The following is an 18,427-nucleotide window of genomic DNA, read 5'->3' on the forward strand; positions in this document are numbered from 1 at the left end:
TAGCTGCTTCCATGTGCTCTGTTGTCTCCCTAGGCTGACCAGGCTCCACTTCTGAACCTTGGTGGAGGGAGAACATCTCAAACGTTTAGCAGTGAATTCAGCTCACAGATACATATGTAGAAAGGGAAATGTTTTGCCACCATAGTTGGGAGAAAACATCACAACTGACTAGCTTCACATAACATAAAAAGCCATAAACCAAGTTTAGAGAGCTGCAGTGGTGCAGTGGTTAAAGTGCAGTACTGGAGGCTACTTCTGCCGACTGCAATTTAGCAGTTCAAATCCCACCAGGCTCAAGATTGACTCCCATCCTTCCAAGGTGGGTAAAATGAGGAACCAGATTGTTGGGGTCAATAGGCTGACTCTGTAAACCACTTAGAGAGGGCTGTAAAAGCACCGTGAAGCGGTATATAAGTCTAATTGCTATTGCTATTTACACCCCAAAGGGAAGGCCGAAGCCCAAACAACATACACTTTAAGGTGATTTGTGACCCAGATCTTGTCAGTGGCATCCCATCAATTTAAATTGGAGCCCTTTACAGTGGCATGATCAAGGATTGAACTTTAGACTTGCAGTGATCAAAACACACGTGGTCTTTTCACTAAGCTACAATGGCTCAGATTCGTTCCATCAGGCCCTCACTGGGGATGGAGTTGTCCTGCTAATTCAATGATAATCACAGAACTGTGGAGTTGGAACCAACTGTGGGAAAGATTCTTTGGATAATCCAAAGCCAAGGACGAGCTGAACCAGGAAGAATTTGTTTGAACAGACTGTACCCAGCAAACAAAAATTTCTAACAATCATGACAAATTCTTGCTTGATGAATTACATGTCCATACGAACACACAAGGGCATGGAAATGCTAGAGTGGATGGCAACAATAATCTACCAAAGATCAGGAGAAGGTCAAGGAGGGATAAAAGTACTCTGCCATGAATCACGATGTCTGTGATCAAAATCCGACTGAAGCCAACTCAACCACTCCTTTAACTGTCTTCTAAATTGTAGCAATATTTCATGACAAGATTGATGAACGTTGGCTAGCCGGAGTCCGACACTTTTAGGTTACAAATTAGGAGAGAGAAAAGAGGTGCTCTGGGGTATACGTATGTGTGTGTGAAGCATGTAAGGGTGTGCACGCAGTGTGTAAGAACTCCTCTAATCAATAGCTGTTTTCCTTGCTGCTTTTTGCCTGCTGCTTCGCTCACTGTTTTCTTCACCCCGAGAAATATTTTTGGAAGCAAGAAGCTACAAGACAACTTTGCTAACTATGTGATTAATAATTCAGATAACCGCTCTGCTTACATTAGCTGGGAAAATCATGTTGATCAGCAAAGTGTACCTCTAATTAGCTGTGCTAAGATTGAGAAATCTAAAGGGAGCATTGTATTCAAGGCCTGATCCAGTAAAGTTAGTAAACCAATGAAATTGGTTGTCCCCTGTGGACAAAGATGTTAAGAGGGAACGATGCTCCCCCCCCCACATGCCCCTCTTCCCAAGAAGGACTAGCCCAATCTTCTGCCATGTGCAAGAAAACCAGTGTTATTCCATATATTGCAATTGTTTGTGTTTCACCCCTATTCTCTTTTTAAAGTTCCTTTTACTTTTTAAGAAATACTGTATATCAAATCAATGCGTGAACAATGTGGCAGCTGGGTGTCATACATTCCAATGCAAATAAAACTAATGAAATTAATCATAATTATTACATTTAATCAACTCGTGAACATCTAGCAATAATACCTGTTTCTATTAGATTATAATCTGTCATCATTCAATTATTCCATGTTTGTAGAAAATTATTTCTGTCTATCCTAACTTCTAATCCTGTTGCCCACCTAAAAGCAAAAAGAAAAAAGAAAGAAAGAAAAGAAAATAAAAGAAAAGAAAAGAAAAAAGAAAAAGGAAAGAGAGTGAGAGGAGAGGAAAAGCAAATCAGAATAACAACTACTAGAAGGGTCATTCATCCTTTATCTGTAGCCCGCTTCAATATTTTAATTCCTACACTTTAAAGGAAAGAAAGACAGAAAAGCAAATCAGAACAATAAAAAAAAGAGAAATCATCTAATCATGATCCCCTGCCCGCTTTAATACTTTAATTGCTATGTTTCATCCCCTATTCTTGAGACAAAGAGATAATTCTAACTTTGGGGACGGTGCTATCTGAGCTTGGCTGTTTTCTTGCAGGCGTCTCATTACCCAACTAGGTTACATCATCAGTACTACATGGAAGTGGGGTTTGCTCTCTATTTTGTTTTGTACTTTTGGCAGAGCCCAGGGAAACAGAGACAGGTGGACATTTTATCCTAACTTTGTCCAGCATTTGTATATTCCTTTTCTAATATTTTTTCATTCAATTTTATATCTCTCGCTTTGATATTAGTTGTTTTATTCCATCCAGAGTTCCTTTTGGGAAGACATGCAGCTATACCAGTTTAATCAATGAATTGTAAATCTTCAGAGTTGGATCAGAACAGAATAGAATAGAAGAGCAATGGTGAACTTTTTTTTGGCTCGAGTGCCATATGCAGGGGGAGCGCAACGGGGTCGTACGTAGGTGTGCCGCAACAATAATGCAATGCGCAACCCCCAGTGCGCATGCACACATGCGCACATGACAGGCACGACCCCCCATTTTTTTGCATGCTTTTTTCGCCCTCCCCAGGCTCCAGAGGCTTTATAGGAACCTGGGGAGGGCGAAAACAGCTTCCCCCACCCACCTGGAGGCCCTCCGGAAGCTTCAGGAGCTTCCCTGAAACCTCCGGAGCACAAAAAAACTGGCCCTATGGGCAAACCGGAAGTTCAGGAATGGATTTCCGGTTTGCTCGTAGTGCTGGTTTAAGCCCTCCGGAGCCTTCAGGGGCCTTCCGAAGGCTTCCCTGAAGGCTCCAGAGGGCTAAAAACAGCCCTACGAGCAACTGGAAGTGACTTCTGGTTTGTCTGTTGTTGGGTCATTTTTTGTTCCGGAACTTCCGGTTTGCCCATAGGGCTCTGGAGGCTTCAGGAAAGCTCCTGAAGCCTCCGGAGGGCCTCCTGGGGGGAGGGAGGCTGTTTTCACCCTCCCCAGGCTCCTATAAAGCCTCTGGAGCCTGGGGAGGGTAAAAATGGCTTTAAAAAGGCTGAACTCAGCTGGCCAGTGCATACATGCGCGCTGGCCAGCTGTCAGGGCAATGCCTCGCGTGCCCTGACAAATGGCTCTGCTTGCCACTTCTTGCACGTGTGACATATGTTCGCCATCCCAGGAATAGAATAACAGTGTTGGAAGGGACCTTGGAGGTCTTCTAGCCCAACCTCCTGCTTAGGCAGGAAACCCTACAACACTTCAGACAAATGGTTATCCAATCTCTTTTTAAAAACATCCAATGATTAATTGTTCGAATTGTCAGGAAATTTCTCCTTAGTTCTAAGTTGCATCTTTCCTTGATTAGTTTCTACCCATTGCTGCTTCTTCTACCCTCAGGGCCTTTGGAGAATAGCTTGACTCCCTCTTCTTTGTGGCAACCCCTGAGATATTGGAACACTGCTATCATGTCTCCCTAGTCAACATATCCTGGTTTGCCTTTCACCTGTTTGACCCCTTTTGGAGATTTTCTCTCCCCCAAACTAAAACTGCAGATTCTTCTCTTTCCATTTAGTGAAGGCACCAGTTTTTTACCATGATAATATTCAATGCGACTCTTGTTCCCCGTCAGGTTGTACCAGGCTTCAAACGGCTCTTCGATTTCAGCGTAAGGGAGACTGATGACTCCTGCAGGACACAAGGAATAACTCAGATCAATCAAACATTTGCTATAGAAAAGTCTAGGCAGAAACACCACCAAATTTAGGGTTATTGATTGTAGGAGATGACCAGGCTGAGCCCGAGGGTGGGGTCAAATACACCATTAGTTTAGAGTCTCTACGCCCACGTCACTTAACAACTCTAAAGATTTGTTTAACCACCATGGCAAAAAGGTCATATCAGTGGGTGTGACTCACTTAACAACCACCTTGCTTAGCAACAGAAATTCTGGACCCAACTGTGGTCATGAATTGATGATACCTGCATAGATAGATAATAGATAATTATCTATTATAATAGATAGATAGATAGATAGATAGATAGATAGATAGATAGACAGACAGACAGACAGACAGACAGACAGACAGACAGACAGACAGACAGACAGACACACACATAGATGATGGATAGATGGATGGATGGATAGATGGACAGATGGACAGATGGATAGATTGTGGATAGATAGATAGATAGATAGATAGATTAATAGATGGATGGATGGACAGATGGATAGATTGTGGATAGATAGATAGATAGATAGATAGATAGATAGATAGATAGATGGATGGATGGATGGATGGATGGATGGATGGATGGATGGATAGATAGATGGATAGATGGACAGATGGATAATGGATTGATGGATTGATGGATTGATTGTGGATAGATAGATGATGGATAGATGGATGGACGGATGGATGGATGGATGGATGGATGGATAGAGAGAGAGAGACAGGCAGGCAGGCAGGCAGGCAGAGCCCATCTTTATGTAAGAATTGTTGAGTCTACTTATGTAAAAGACCAATAAAAATCCCCCTTTTTAAACTTTGATTCTCACATTTTCTTAACATTAACAAGCAATTTAGCTGAAAAACAAGGAAAGTGGTATTTTCCATCACAAAGGAAAAACATAAACTTCACAAAGATCTGTTCAATCTTAAACTCAGGGAGCAATTTTTCCAATTAGGCAGTGACACAGCGAGAGATGTTACATTGACAGTTATTAATTTGCATGCCATTTTTTTTGGAAATAGGGCACGTCTAGTTTTGGGGGTTTGATTTTATTTTTTTTTAAATGTGTTCGGTGATCTCTCAGGCTCCACTGTGGTTATATGAAAGGCCTGGCTAGGTGGGAATATCCGTTTTTGTGCAACTGCCTTGCTCACGTATATTATGAGATAAAATCTAAATTATATGTTTAAGTTTTACTTTAAAAGAAAAAGCAGGGTGATGTAGTCTCCTATTGTGTGATTGAATGTATTTTTATTCTCCTTATGTACACTGAGAACATATGCATCAAAGACAAATTCCTTGTATGTCCAATCACACTTAGCCAAGAAAGAATTCTATTCTATTCTATTAATGAAGTTTATCTTTATCTATATATATAAAAGGCAAGTACCAATCACTCATCACGAAATCTCCAGAACCATGAAGCCTACAAACTTGAAATTTGGCACGTATATTCCCCTTGGCTTCTAGATGCTCGCTAAGAAAGGATTTTTGGAAATGACTATCAGATCATTAGTATTTCTTATATAGTAATTAACACGCTCTAATGCTAAGGAGTTCTATTCCCCCTCCCCACTTGAAAAGAACTCTGTTCCGACTGCCAATTGCCTTATATTAACATACATTGATTCTAAGGAATTAGACATTCTACTCCCCCTCCCCACCTGAAAAGAACTCTGTTCCAACTGCCAGTTGCCTCATATTCTGTAACCTCAGTTCAAACTGGCAGACGCTTCATTCCTTCACTCAGGAGCGGTCTGGGGCTCCTTACAGTACTAAATGTCAGTACCTCACCAAAATGTCTATGCCTTCCACCTATGGAATTGCTTCTGGACTTATGGTGGCTGGAGTAATATTTGCTTATGTGTTTCAATCACCGACCACCACTGACCCAATTTCTTCTGCATAGCCCGATCCCATGGTTTCATTGTGAAGCACAGGTATCCAGCTAGTAGTTAATATTGTTATGATTTTATGATGTAAAGCCAAACATCCTCTCTCTCCTTCTTATGGAGATCCTGTCCTTCTTTCTTTCTACAAAAGTCAGACAAAGTCTTGTTGACCCAAAGGATCTACTCATGTAGAAATGCTTTTGTTTTCTCTTCAATATGTCTCTCTCTCCCCCCTCCCTCTCTTTCTCTCTCTCTCCACACACAGACACACAGACACAGACACAGACACACACACACCTGAGATAACAGGACTAGGTTGAACGTGAGGAGGATACAGAGCAGTACCGTGTTGGCATTTAGACAAGGAAAAGGGATTAACTTTTATTAAATAACTTAAAAGAGGTTGCAAAGAGGTTCCCTCAAATATTAGAATTGATCCAAAAGCTGTCAGCCCTATCTTTCTCTGTCCCTAAATATGCACTCATAAATCTGTCAGTTTGACAGATGGAGGCTTGATTGAGAGGAGACAAGTCTCCCTTGATCCATCTTTCCACTCATACCCCCCAAATACCTCTATTCTCAGTTCTCCCCTACCTCCAGAATACAATCTCAGACTCAATTCCCTGGGCCACCATGCTTTGATGGACAGTTCTAATAACCAGGCATCCCATAAGCGCTAGAAGTCTTTTGCTGATTAGGGAGGTATATAAATCAATCAAGCTCATAGGCGCCACAACTGATTCAGAGCAGTTGTGAGGTTGGTGGTATGACAGATCTTTTTTAGATCTTCAGGGGTTTCCACACCAAAAAAATCCCCCCAAACCAGTGCTTGTTTCAAATATTTTGGATCAGAAAATCAGTCATGACTTACAACTGGTCCTTACATTTGTTGACCGTTGCAGCATCCCTATGGTCACATGATCAAAATTTGGGTGCTTGGCAATTGGCATGTCTTTACAATGGTTGGCATGTCCCAGGATCATGTGATCAGCATTTGCAACTTTCCCAGCTGGCTTCTATTATGCCCCGCCATCAGCCAGAGGAGCTGGCAGCAGATTCGGACAGTGAGGAGGTTGGGGAGGAATATGGGCCAGTCTTGGAGTCTGGGGAAGGCTCTGATGAGGGCTCTGTGTCGGAGGCAGAGATGAGGCCAGGGCCGTCTGACAGTTATCAACTGTCTTTAGAGTCGGAAATCAGTGGGGCAGAAGAACAGCTGGAGCCTGTTCCCGATGTGCACATGCACAGAGCTGCCAGGAGAAGGGAACAGTTAAAAGAACAAGGGCCGACTTGGGAATAAAGGTACAGGTGGACGGTGAATGGCCCCTCCCATTGGGAATAAAGAGGAGTGAAAGTGGAGGAGAGTTTTCAAGAGACAATTGGTTCACTTAATTAGTGTGAAGATTTATTTGTGATTCTCAGAGACTCCTTGCCAAACATTTTCTTGTATAGCGTTGTATTTGGAAGATATCGGCCTGGCAGCTCTCCAAGCCTGATAAGGTCTGTGGTTATAAATTCACCCTTGAAAGACCATTTGCCAGGACTTTGCTGGATGTGAACGAGAGGAATTCACATTAGCTTAATAAAAAGGGGTTTTGTCGGGACAAGGTCTGCTTCTTAATTTTGTGAAGCTTAGGTCAGAACAGCTTCTGACAACTAGAGTTAATAGAGGGGAGGCCAGATTTGCTTAATGACTACATGATTTACTTAACAACTGCAGCGTTTACGATTGCAGCAATTCTCTTAACAACCACGGCAAAAAAATGAGGCGCAAATCACTTAATAACTATCTTGCTTAGCAATGGAAATTCTAATTACAATTGGGGTCCTGAGTTGAGGGCTACTTGTGCTGAATCTTAAAACTGAATCTTAAACATGAAATCTCCCACTGTTTCTGCATAGAAACAGTCAGAATACCCTGTCGATTGGACAAAAATTCCAGGAAGAAGCGAAAGAAACCATATCATAAAAGCTTCCCCTGCTTGCCTGCTCACTCCCAAGGAAAATGTAAAGTTGCAAAGCTGGGTAATTGCTTTTTGTCCATGTGTGGCTTTTCAGCCTAGAGTGAAGCTACACAATGGGGATTTGCCAGGCAGCTATTAACATCCGTGAACCCATGTGTTTGTGTGCCAAAGCAAGAAAGGCATTTTGCGCAACTTCAAAAGGACTGTCCCTCCTCAGTTACAGGCCAGATGGGAAAAAGATCAAAAAATTGGTTTTACGCAAAATGAGGATAATTTACTAAAACAAATTAGGGATCAAAGTCAAATGTATATAAAAAGGTTATATAATGTATTAATAGAAATGGATTCGGAAACAGAATTAGTCAAAGATTGTATGATAAAGTGGGCCCAAAATTTTGATGAACCAATAATGTTGGATACATGGGAAAAGATATGGGTAAGAAATGTAAAATTCACACAAGCCCAAAATTTGAGAGAGAACTTTTATAAGATCTTTTATAGATGGCATTTAGATCCTAAAAAACTGGTCTGTATGTATCCGAATTTACAACCTAAATGCTGGAGATGTGATTGTGTTGATGCTACATATTACCATATATGGTGGACTTGTAAAAAGGTTAAAGCATTTTGGATAAAAATATGGTGGATTATGCAAAATGTTCTTTAAAAAAGGATAAAGTTTACCCCTCAGTTACTTCTGTTAGGTATAACTACTGATTGTACTGTTATAGAGACTAACTTGATTTTGTACTTAATAACGGCAGCAAGACTGTTGGTGGCGCAATACTGGAAGAAGGAAGATTTGCCTACTATTCAAGAATGGATATTAAAAGTAACAAACTTAGCAGAAATGGCTAAAATATCAGCATATCTCAAGGACCACTCCAAGGAGAAATATAAACTGGAGTGGAGAAGATGGATTGACTATATCCAAAATAAATACGTGACTAAGAAATTCCAGATAGTTTATGACTGAAAAAGCGAGGAATGATATAATCTGTTTAGAGTTAGCCTAACAAAAGAGGAGTTAAAGCTCAAAGGAAAGATGATACTAACTTTCTTTAAGTTTATTTTAGAACATCTTTGTTAAAGATTTATACCCTGCATTTGTTCTGGGAAGTCGGGGGGGGGGGTTGAGGGGGGTTGGGTTCGAGTGGGGAGGGTGGGGGAGGGGAGGTAAATATTTGTAAAAGCCTTTTTTTAAATTTTCAATTAAAAAAAGGACTGTCCCTCCTGTGGAAGGAAGGGATGTATCTGGTAGCAATGCTTCCAAAGGCTCTTCTGATATATTTTAATGATTCCCACCCTTTGATTCAACAAAGTTTAAGATTCTGTCATCAGATAAACTCATTCCTGGAAAGATACACCAGGCTCAGTAAATCTGGGTGCCTCTAGATCTCTCCTAAGATTTGCAAAAACCTACACAGGTAAACAAAAAAAGGGAAGAAGCTTAAAGAAAGGCACTCCCGGGAGAAAACTCAGCCCAGGTTGGTTAGCAGGATTCTGACAAGCTTCCCACCCTTTTCTATTTGGCTAAGGGGAAGATGCCAATTACAGTCTAGATTTTGCTTCCTGTCAAATCTTTGCTGGTGCAAACTTGCATTTTCAACGCGCCCATAACCCACAGTCATAAAAAGAGCCTAAACTGGGTACTTTGCAAAAAAAAAAAAAAATGGTTGCAAAATGCAACGCAACATTGCACAATGGAGAAAAGTGTGTGGAAGAAAAGGCAGTGTGAAGGGTGCATACATCACCGTTCCAGATGGCCAGTTGTTTTCTTCAAAGTGATTGTACGCTCTTGCCATGCAGTAAAACATGAACCCTGAAATGCTGGCCTGTTCTAGTTCTTGACTGGGGGGATTTTCAGGCAAAGGTAAATGTTCCCCTCGCACATATGTGCTAGTCGTTCCCGACTCTAGGGAGCAGTGCTCATCTCCATTTCAAAGCTGAAGAGCCGGCACTGTCCGAAGATATCTCCGTGATCATTGGCTGGCATGACTAAATGCCGAAGGCGCACGGAATGCTGTTACCTTCCCACCAAAGTAGTTCCTATTTTTCTACTTGCATTTTTACATGCTTTCAAACTACCAGGTTGGCAGAAGCTGGGACAAGTAACGGGAGCTCGTTCCGCTACATGGTGCTAGGGATTCGAACCGCCGAACTGCTGACCTTTCTGATTGACAAGCTCAGCGACTTAGCCGCTGAGCCATCGCGTCCCTTACAGTAAGTTGCTGATTATTAGCATATAGAGTGAATCTAATCACTGTTGTTTATGAACACGGCTTAGGGTGTGGTATGAAGCCAGCAAACCAGTTAAACGAACCAGGACTTAATGCATCCTGTGAACCTGATTGCATCTACTTTGAAAGTTTGATCTTTAACAAGTTACTTGTTCTCAGGGAAGACAGATAAAGCCGTTAGCTTTAGAACAGGAATGGACAACCCTCCAGATGTTATGGAGTTATAACGGCATTTTTAGTCAATGTCAAGGAAAACGATTAAGAAGTGTTGGTCAGTGGTTTCCCAAAAGGCACCCTGGATGGAACTTACCTTTGACATGGTAGAGGCCTCCAAAATCTGGGGTTTTGTTAGTATCACTGCACATATTGCCTGAAAGAAGAGAAAAGAAAGGTGAACGCAAATGTTGAATTGCATTACACTTGCCATCAGATTTTCTGCAGAAACAAAGGAACAAAGAACGGGAAATCTAGAAGCTGAATAGGCAGCGTTGTTCTAAGTTGTCTAAGCCCAGCATTCCTAGTCTAGTGGCATAAGGTATTCTGCTGCGAACAGAGGAGCAGAGGACTCTTCTCATGAAATATCTATGGACTCGCTCAATTGTATTAATGTCCAATATGCAGTGCAGGTTCCAGACAGGTGAGCTGTATTCGAGAATTGGTCTGGCAAATGTTTTGTATGCTCTGGTTAGCAGTACAATGTTACCAGAGAAGAAGCTTCGCAAGATTAGGTTAACAACTCTTAATGCCTTTTTGGCAACATTGTTAGTGAACTCTGGCACTTAGATCATTAGAGATGAGCACTCCTTGGTCCTTGACAGAGTGGGGGTCATCTTATGATGTCTTATGATCAACCTATGATGGACATAAATTGAGGATTACTTGTATGAATCCCAGCCATAAACCTCTTGCTATTTGTTTTCATGCAAGGTAATTAAGTGACAATAAGAAAAACAACACCATCCTGCTTTTAGTTCCTATTTGTAAGGGAGTCACCTTGGAACCTGGGAAGTCAGAAACAAAGACGGCTTCCAGCCTAAGTTCTCCCACCTGCAACAGCGGAGACCATAATACAGATTTATAAGCAGGGTTGCTGTGTTGATTACAGAGAAATAATGTATGCAAAGTGCTTGCACGTTTCAGAGTGGATGCCTCTCACCCTGGTAGACATCCACACATATCAAACGACAACAACAAATTTATGGTACTAAAAATGGCTGGCAGAGTTGCCCCAAATTTACTTAGCTTTGCTTTATCGCTAATAGCAACAATAATAATTCATATCGGCACCCCATTCTTCCAAAGTTTGTTGCACTTAGATCAGCTTCCCCAACCTAGTGCCCTTCATTAGATCCCCTCCATGAGAACATGCAATTGATGTTTGAGAGAGAGAGGGAGGAAGAAAGGAAGGAGAGGAAGGAAGGAAGGAAGGAAGGAAGAAAGAAAGAAAGAAAGAAAGAAAGAAAGAAAGAAAGAAAGAAAGAAAGAAAGAAAAGGAAATTCATGTATATAAATCACATAATAATGTTAAAGATTTACAGTTATGGATATACCAAACCGCAAACTATCCTCAATCTCATTATGACTTGGTACAAAATATTATGTGAAACCAGAGAGGGTAGATTGAATGTCAACTCTCTTTTTGAGAGAGACTTCAAAGAGTATCAGTTCTTGTAAGATTCATTCCCTGCTATTAAGCAACTTCACTTGGAAAAATACAACCGTAACCCAATCGCAAAAACAGGGCAACACAACCTGAAAATGGAGCTGATTCTTTCTTCAAAGTCAGCAATTTCTATGACCACAGCAGATTTGAGCAAGGCTACTTGATGAAGAAGAGATAAACTGTGATCACTTAGGAAGACAAACAAGTCTTACAGCCTATCTTCCACCCTTATTTGCTTTCTTGTCCTGTCTGTATTAAGTAACTGGGCACGGAACAGGAGAAGCGGTTACAAATGAAATATCCCTGATTACTACTGACTCCCAGGCAGGGCTGAGCTGTTGAGATATTCAGATGTTCCACTAGGAGAAAGTTCTGGCTTTTCAAGGCAGTGAGCCTTTCCTTCATCTCCCCCACCCAAGTCAGCATTTTTCCTGGTAATTCAAATATACAATTTCCTCTTTCTCCCCTATCTTCTGTCTTCTCACTTTTGGACTTTCTGTTCCAACACTGGAACAAGAAGTTGTGATATAGAATCTACAGATAGTTGTTGTTGTTAGTTGAGAAGTCATGTCTGACCCATCGCGACCCCATGGACAACATTCCTCCAGGCCTTCCTGTCCTCTACCATCTCCCTGAGTCCATTTAAGCTCACACCGACTGCTTCAGTGACTCCATTCAGCCACCTCATTCTCTGTTGTCCCCTTCTTCTCTTGCCCTCAATCTTTCCCAGCAATAGGCTCTTCTCCAGTGAGTCCTTCTTTCTCATTAGGTGGCCAAAGTATTTGAGTTTCCTCTTCAGGATCTGGCCTTTTAGAGAACAGTCAGGGTTGATCTCCTCTAGGACTGACCAGTTTGTCCGCCTTGCAGTCCACAGGACTCACAGGAGTCTACAGATAGATATATAGATTTCTTCATTCTCAATTGTTGAAGGATTTGAGAGGAATATTGACAGCAATAACTAGCTAGCTAGCTAGCTACCTACCTAAGTGGTGTCTTAAGCTAAAAACTACCTCTACTCATCTCAGTGCTCCTCACCATAAAGTCTGGGCTCAGGTTTATTCAGTGTGGAATTGGAAGTTTTCACCTTGTCAAATATGAACAATGTAATGCGACATCAAGCCTTTACTAAAACAAGGAACAGATGGCAATTATTTAGTATAACTAAAAGAAAATTGCTTCCACCCTTTTACAAAGATTGGGGAGAAAAAGAAATTATTATAAGCAGAACCTGAATTTTCTCAAAAATGCTTTTTCAAGAAGCAGCTGGACTTTTTCTCTGAAGACATTTTGCTTCTCATTCAAGAAGCTTCTTCAGCTCTAGGGATGAGAAGCTTCTTGAATGAAAAGCAAAATGTCTTCAAAGATAAAACAGAAAGTCCAATTGCCTCTTGAATAGAATAGAATAGAATAGAATAGAATAGAAATGAATAACAGTTGGAAGGGACCTTGGAGGCTCTTCTAGTCCAACCCCCTGCTTAGGCAGAAAACCCTACACCATTTCAGACAAATAGTTATCCAACATCTTCTTAAAAACTTCCAGTGTTGGTGCATTCACAAGTTCTGGAGGCAAGTTGTTCCACTGATTAATTGTTCTGATTAATTGAAAAAGCACCTTTGGGACAACCATGACCTGGATGAATCTCCACAGACAGAATCTGAATTGGGTAGAGTTCTTTCATAATGGCGTCTTGGTTTTTCCAAAATTCATCGCTTATCAGGAAGCTCCCAGATTCCTGCATGTAAGTTTATTCATTTCCACTTAGCATGTCAAAAAGCCTGACAGAATTTGTGCAGTTAGGGGCTGTCGCTGATCTTGTTCCCTAATACTTCAATCTATTTCATTTCCAGCTGTTAGTCGACATTCATCTTTGATAAGTGATTTATTTATTTTTTTGCACTTAACAAACAATGATGCTCTCACAGTCGGACTTATTAAGGATTTAAACTGATGCTATGGCAACCACGATGGACTGAAATACTGGGACAGAACACACACACCCTTCTTTGTGCAACCTCCAGGGAATTTTGCTGGGTGTTCAATGGAACACCTTGGAAGTCTTTGCTATGAAATTTTTAAAAATAAGCCAAGAGAAATTATCTAAGATATTAACAGGAACAAGAGGAATTAAAATGTGATAGCAGTGTTCCAACAGCTAAGGGACTGCCACAAAGAAGAGGGGGTAGTCAAACTATTTTCCAAAGCACCTGAAGGCAAGACAAGAAGCAATGGATGGAAACTAATCAAGGAGAGAAGCAAATTAGAAATAAGGAGAAATTTCCTGACTGTTAGAGCATTAATCAATGGAATGGCATGCTTTCAGAAATTGTGGGTGCTTCAACAGGCTGGGCATCCATTTGTCTGAAACAATGTAGGGTTTCTTGCTTGAGCAGGGGGTTGGACTAGAACAGGCATCAGCAACCTGTGGCTCTGGAGCCACATGTGGCTCTTTCATCCCTCTCTGCAGCTCCCTGTTGCCAGTCGGCTTCACAATTGAGAAGGCTAGGGCTTTTGGTTAGGACAGGTAGAGGAAAAAGGATGCCGTGCTAGGAGGAGACTCTATGGTGGGGAAACCAGATTTCCGGTCGGCAGAGGAAAAAGGATGCTGCACTAGGAGGAGACTCTATCATGGGGGAACCAGACTTCCGATCGTCTCCAGAATTGAACATGGGGCTTTCGGTTAGGACCTTTGTGGCTCTTTGAGTGTTTCAGGTTGCCCTGGATTAGAAGATCTCCAAGATCCCTTCCAACTGTGTTATTCTGTTATTCTTTTTGTTCAGGAAAAACTTCCCCAGTCACCTCACCGAACATTGTGCAATGTTATCTCATTTAGTTGACTATTGTTTTTCACAATCCATTCTCAAATGTACAACATTAAGAAAAAAGAAAGAAAAAACCTTGTTATACCACAGAGCTATATAAACTCCCCAGGGCATTTTGCTCTCACACGTGTAAAAACACATATATCCCCTGCATTTAACTTTTAATTCCCCCCTTTCCCTTTGCTTTGTTATGTCGTTCCAGCTCTATGAAGATCAAAAGATTCTTTGCTGACAATTAAAAAGAAAAAGGTATCACACCCAGCAACTGTTTTGCAAGGGGCCATTATCTGTAGGCAATTATCTATCTCCCAGACTCCTACATTTCTGTATAACCTCTCATTTTACTCTTCCCCCTATCACCATACACACTTGCCAAAAACCGTAGCAGGACCGAAAAAGTTATTCTTGAAAAATAATTGAGCTAGCACTGAACCAGCCAGATCAAGTCAGCTGTTCCTTTTCACCTGCATCTATTTTAATTCTCTGGCTGTGCAACCAAGTGTCACAACCTTTATTTTTCTTACGCTGGCTCCATCTGCGCAAAGATCTCACCCAATGTTAATAAGTACACAGTTGCTCATCTTATATAAGAGGTTTTATAATAGCACTAGGTCTTAACAATTAGGGCAGTGTAAACTTGGGCCATATTAAAAGGGTAAAACTAAAACAAATTTAAAAGAGAATAAATAGTAGACATAATCTCCTCAGAAATAAGAATCCAACAGAAATCAACAGTTTGAGGAGATTTACTTAACACCAGCATAGGAAATCAAGTTTAGGGAGAGAAAGAGCATCACCTGCAAGACCCTTGGACTGCAAGGCGATCAAACGGGTCAGTCCTAGAGGAGATCCGTGACCCGACAAAACGGGTCAGTCCTAGAGGAGATCTGTGACCCGACAAAAGGGTGAATGTCAAAACCGCACCTGACTAAACTGCGTCGCTAAAACTGTGATGTCATCAACGCGGCAACAACAGCGTGGCGACAACAGCGCGGAGACAGAAGGGCGCTTTACAACAGCGCATCGACAGAAAGCTGATTTAACTTAAGGTAAGGGTTAGGTTTAGGGTTACTTTTTGGATTACATTTAGGGTTACGTTTAGGGTTAGGGGTTAGGTTTAGGTTTAGGGTTAGGTTTAGTTTTACAGTGTGCTTCTGTTGCAACGCTGTTGTCGCCGCGATTCAGCGCTCATTCGTCGGAGCACTTTAGAACACGTGGTTTTGTCACCGCAGTTTAGTGGGGCGCGGTTTTGTCGTTCGCCCGTTTGTCGGTGAACCGAGGAGATCAACCCTGACTGCTCTTTAGAAGGCTAGATCCTGAAGAGGAAACTCAAATACTTTGGTCACCTAATGAGAAGGAAGGATTCCCTGGAGAAGAGCCTAATGTTGGGAAGGATTGAGGGCAAAAGAAGAGCGGGACGGCAGAGAAGGAGGTGGATGGATGGAATCATTGAAGCAGTTGGTGTGAGCTTCAATGGACTCCAGAGGATGGTAGGGGACAGGAAGGCTTGGATGGACATTGTCCATCGAGTCATGATGGGTCAGACGCGTCTTTGCAACTAGCAACAACAAACTAAAAAACATCTCCTTTTCAACTGGTCTGGAGCCTTGTTGGCACACTGGTTAGAATGCAGTATTGCAGGCAATATTCTGCCCAGAGTCTGCAGTTCGATCCTGAGATGGTGCAAGATTGATTCAGCCTTCAAAGTCAGTCAACTGAGGACCCAGATTGTTGGAGGCAATATGCTGAGATTTGTAAACTGCTCAGAGAGTGCTGGAAAGCAATATGGAGCGGTGTATAACTCTTAAGTGCCATTGCTACTGTGTTTTCCTGAAAATAAGACAGGGTCTCATTTTCTTTTGATCCCCGAAATAAGCGCTTGATCCCCGAAATAAGTGCTTGGCCTTATTTGGGGGGGGGGTTCTTATTATTTTTGAGGTGCAGGAGGCAGCAAGCATGGCCACTTTGTGACTGCTGCTATGTTGCAATATTTTCAGGGAGGGCTTATTTTAGTGCATGCACTCAAAACCCTGATTGGTCTTATTATCCGGGAGGTCTTATTTTCAGGGAAACAGGGTATCTACAGTATTTCCAACTATAGGGCATCCGTAGATGGTTACCACTCCACACAGACACACATCACCCCACTGCAGAAATGTTACTAAATGGGTGGGTTGATCTGGAAAAAATATATTTAAAATATATAGATTCCAAGCTTCAAAGGAATCAGTGGTTAAGTACCAGCACTTAGCTTAGGCACTGAAGAGAAGCCAACCATGCACTTTAAATAATAATGATGTCCGTAGGCGGGACTTCCTGATCCACTTGGGAAAGAGGAGAGACAAGCTGAAGGAGAAGGCAAGCAACAGACCACATGGCTGCAAGATGGAGGGGGTAGCCTTTCCTCCCTCGGAGAAGCAGAAAAGCGGAGACCGAGGATTTAGACATTTTAAAATATTTGCCAAAGTTGCGGACTGAATGGGGGTTTGCGACCTCTCTCCGGTAGAAAAAGCGGAACTTATTGGTGGGGTGATACTGATTGTATATATGTAAAATGAATGCGGAATGATCTATGTTGTTTAAATTCTGTTAGAAGGGATTACTTTAAAACAGAAGGTAAACTGATTCTTGTTGAAAGTATTATTTGAATATGTGGAATGATCTATGCTATTTAATTTTTATTTGAAGGGAAAGCTTGGTGAAATTATTTTGAGTTAGATCTTAAATTAATGTCTGCATAAATTTGATAGTGGTAAATATCAGAGAAGTAAGGGATGAGGGTAAAATGCATGCGGAATGATTTACGTATATTGGTGGGGTGATATTGAATGTATATATGTAAAAGGATGCAAAATGATTTATGTTGTTTAAATTCTGTTAGAAGGGAAAGCTGGACGAGATTATTTTTTTAAAACAGAAGGTTAACTGATTCTTGTTGAAAGTATTATTTGAATAAGTGGAATGATCCATGCTATTTAATTCTTATTAGAAGGGAAAGTTTGGTGAAATTATTTTGAGCTAGATCTTAAACTAATGTCTGCATAAATTTGATAGTGGTAAATATCAGACAGGCAAGGGATGAGGGTAAAATGCATGCGGAATGATTTACGTTGTTTAAATCCTATTAGAAGGGAAAGCCGGTCGGGATCATCTTAAGATAGAATGTAAACTGATTTTTGTGTAAAGTAATACTTGATCCACGCTGCTTAAATTTTACTAAGAAAGGAAGGTTTGGTTAGATTATTTTGAATTACTGTTTGAAAATAAGGTTAAGAAAGATTATTTACGCTGTTTAAATTCTATTAGAAGGGAAAGTTTGATTATTTTTCTGTAAAGTAATATTTGAATATGTGGAATGACCCACGCTGCTTAAATTTTACTGGTAGGGATTACGTTTGAGTTAGACTGTATATTGATGCCTATACAAATTTGTATAAATGTTTATCTGAATACAAGGTTAAGGAAGAGGAACGGGAGAGTCTACAGGAGGTTGGGGTAAATAACAAAGAAGAAAGAGACGAGAATAAAATATAGATAGAATGACTTACACTATTTAAGCATAGATAAAGATGGGGGGCTGAGCTTAACATAAAGAGTTCTTTTTTTTCTTTTTTTTCCTTTTTCTTTTTTCTTTTTTCTTTTTTCTTTTCTTTCTTTTTTCTTGTTTTTCTTTCCTTTAATATATTACTTTTATTTTTAATCCATACGAACACAAGATACTTTAGATAGAAGGCAGTGCCAGGTGTGGGCCCTGGGAAGTCGGGAGGATTAGGGATGGGGATTTATGGGTGGGTGTTAACATAGTCTCAATAAGAACAAGAATGCACTTATATACGGTTGTTGTTTTTTTCTTTTTTCTTTCTTTATATTTTTATTTCCTTGGTTTATTTTACTTTTTATCAGATTAAACAACACTTGAATAAAGGCATACACCAAGGAGGGAGGTAGAGGGAAAGAAGAGGGAGGAGTAAGGAAGGAGTAAGGGGAATGTGCGTGTTGGGAGTAAGGGGAGAAGGAAGGTTTGAGGGGAAAGGGAAGTAGGAGGGGAGTGTTA

The 18,427-nt window shown here is 41.1% G+C and overlaps 1 protein-coding gene across 1 annotated transcript in view; it reads right to left on the reverse strand.

Annotated features, from left to right (window-relative positions):
- The window catches only part of LOC116515934 (digestive cysteine proteinase 2-like), a 63,819-nt gene that overhangs the window by 35,352 nt on the left and 10,040 nt on the right, over positions 1–18,427 (reverse strand). Inside the window, exons 2-3 of the mRNA XM_032228260.1 lie at positions 10,201–10,260; positions 3,660–3,752 (exon numbers count right to left, since the gene is read on the reverse strand). Coding sequence (XP_032084151.1) covers positions 3,660–3,752; positions 10,201–10,260 — 153 coding nt within the window. The remainder of the gene's footprint in view (positions 1–3,659; positions 3,753–10,200; positions 10,261–18,427) is intronic.

Source organism: Thamnophis elegans, chromosome 12 (assembly GCF_009769535.1).
Source record: "Thamnophis elegans isolate rThaEle1 chromosome 12, rThaEle1.pri, whole genome shotgun sequence".
NCBI lineage: Eukaryota > Metazoa > Chordata > Lepidosauria > Squamata > Colubridae > Thamnophis > Thamnophis elegans.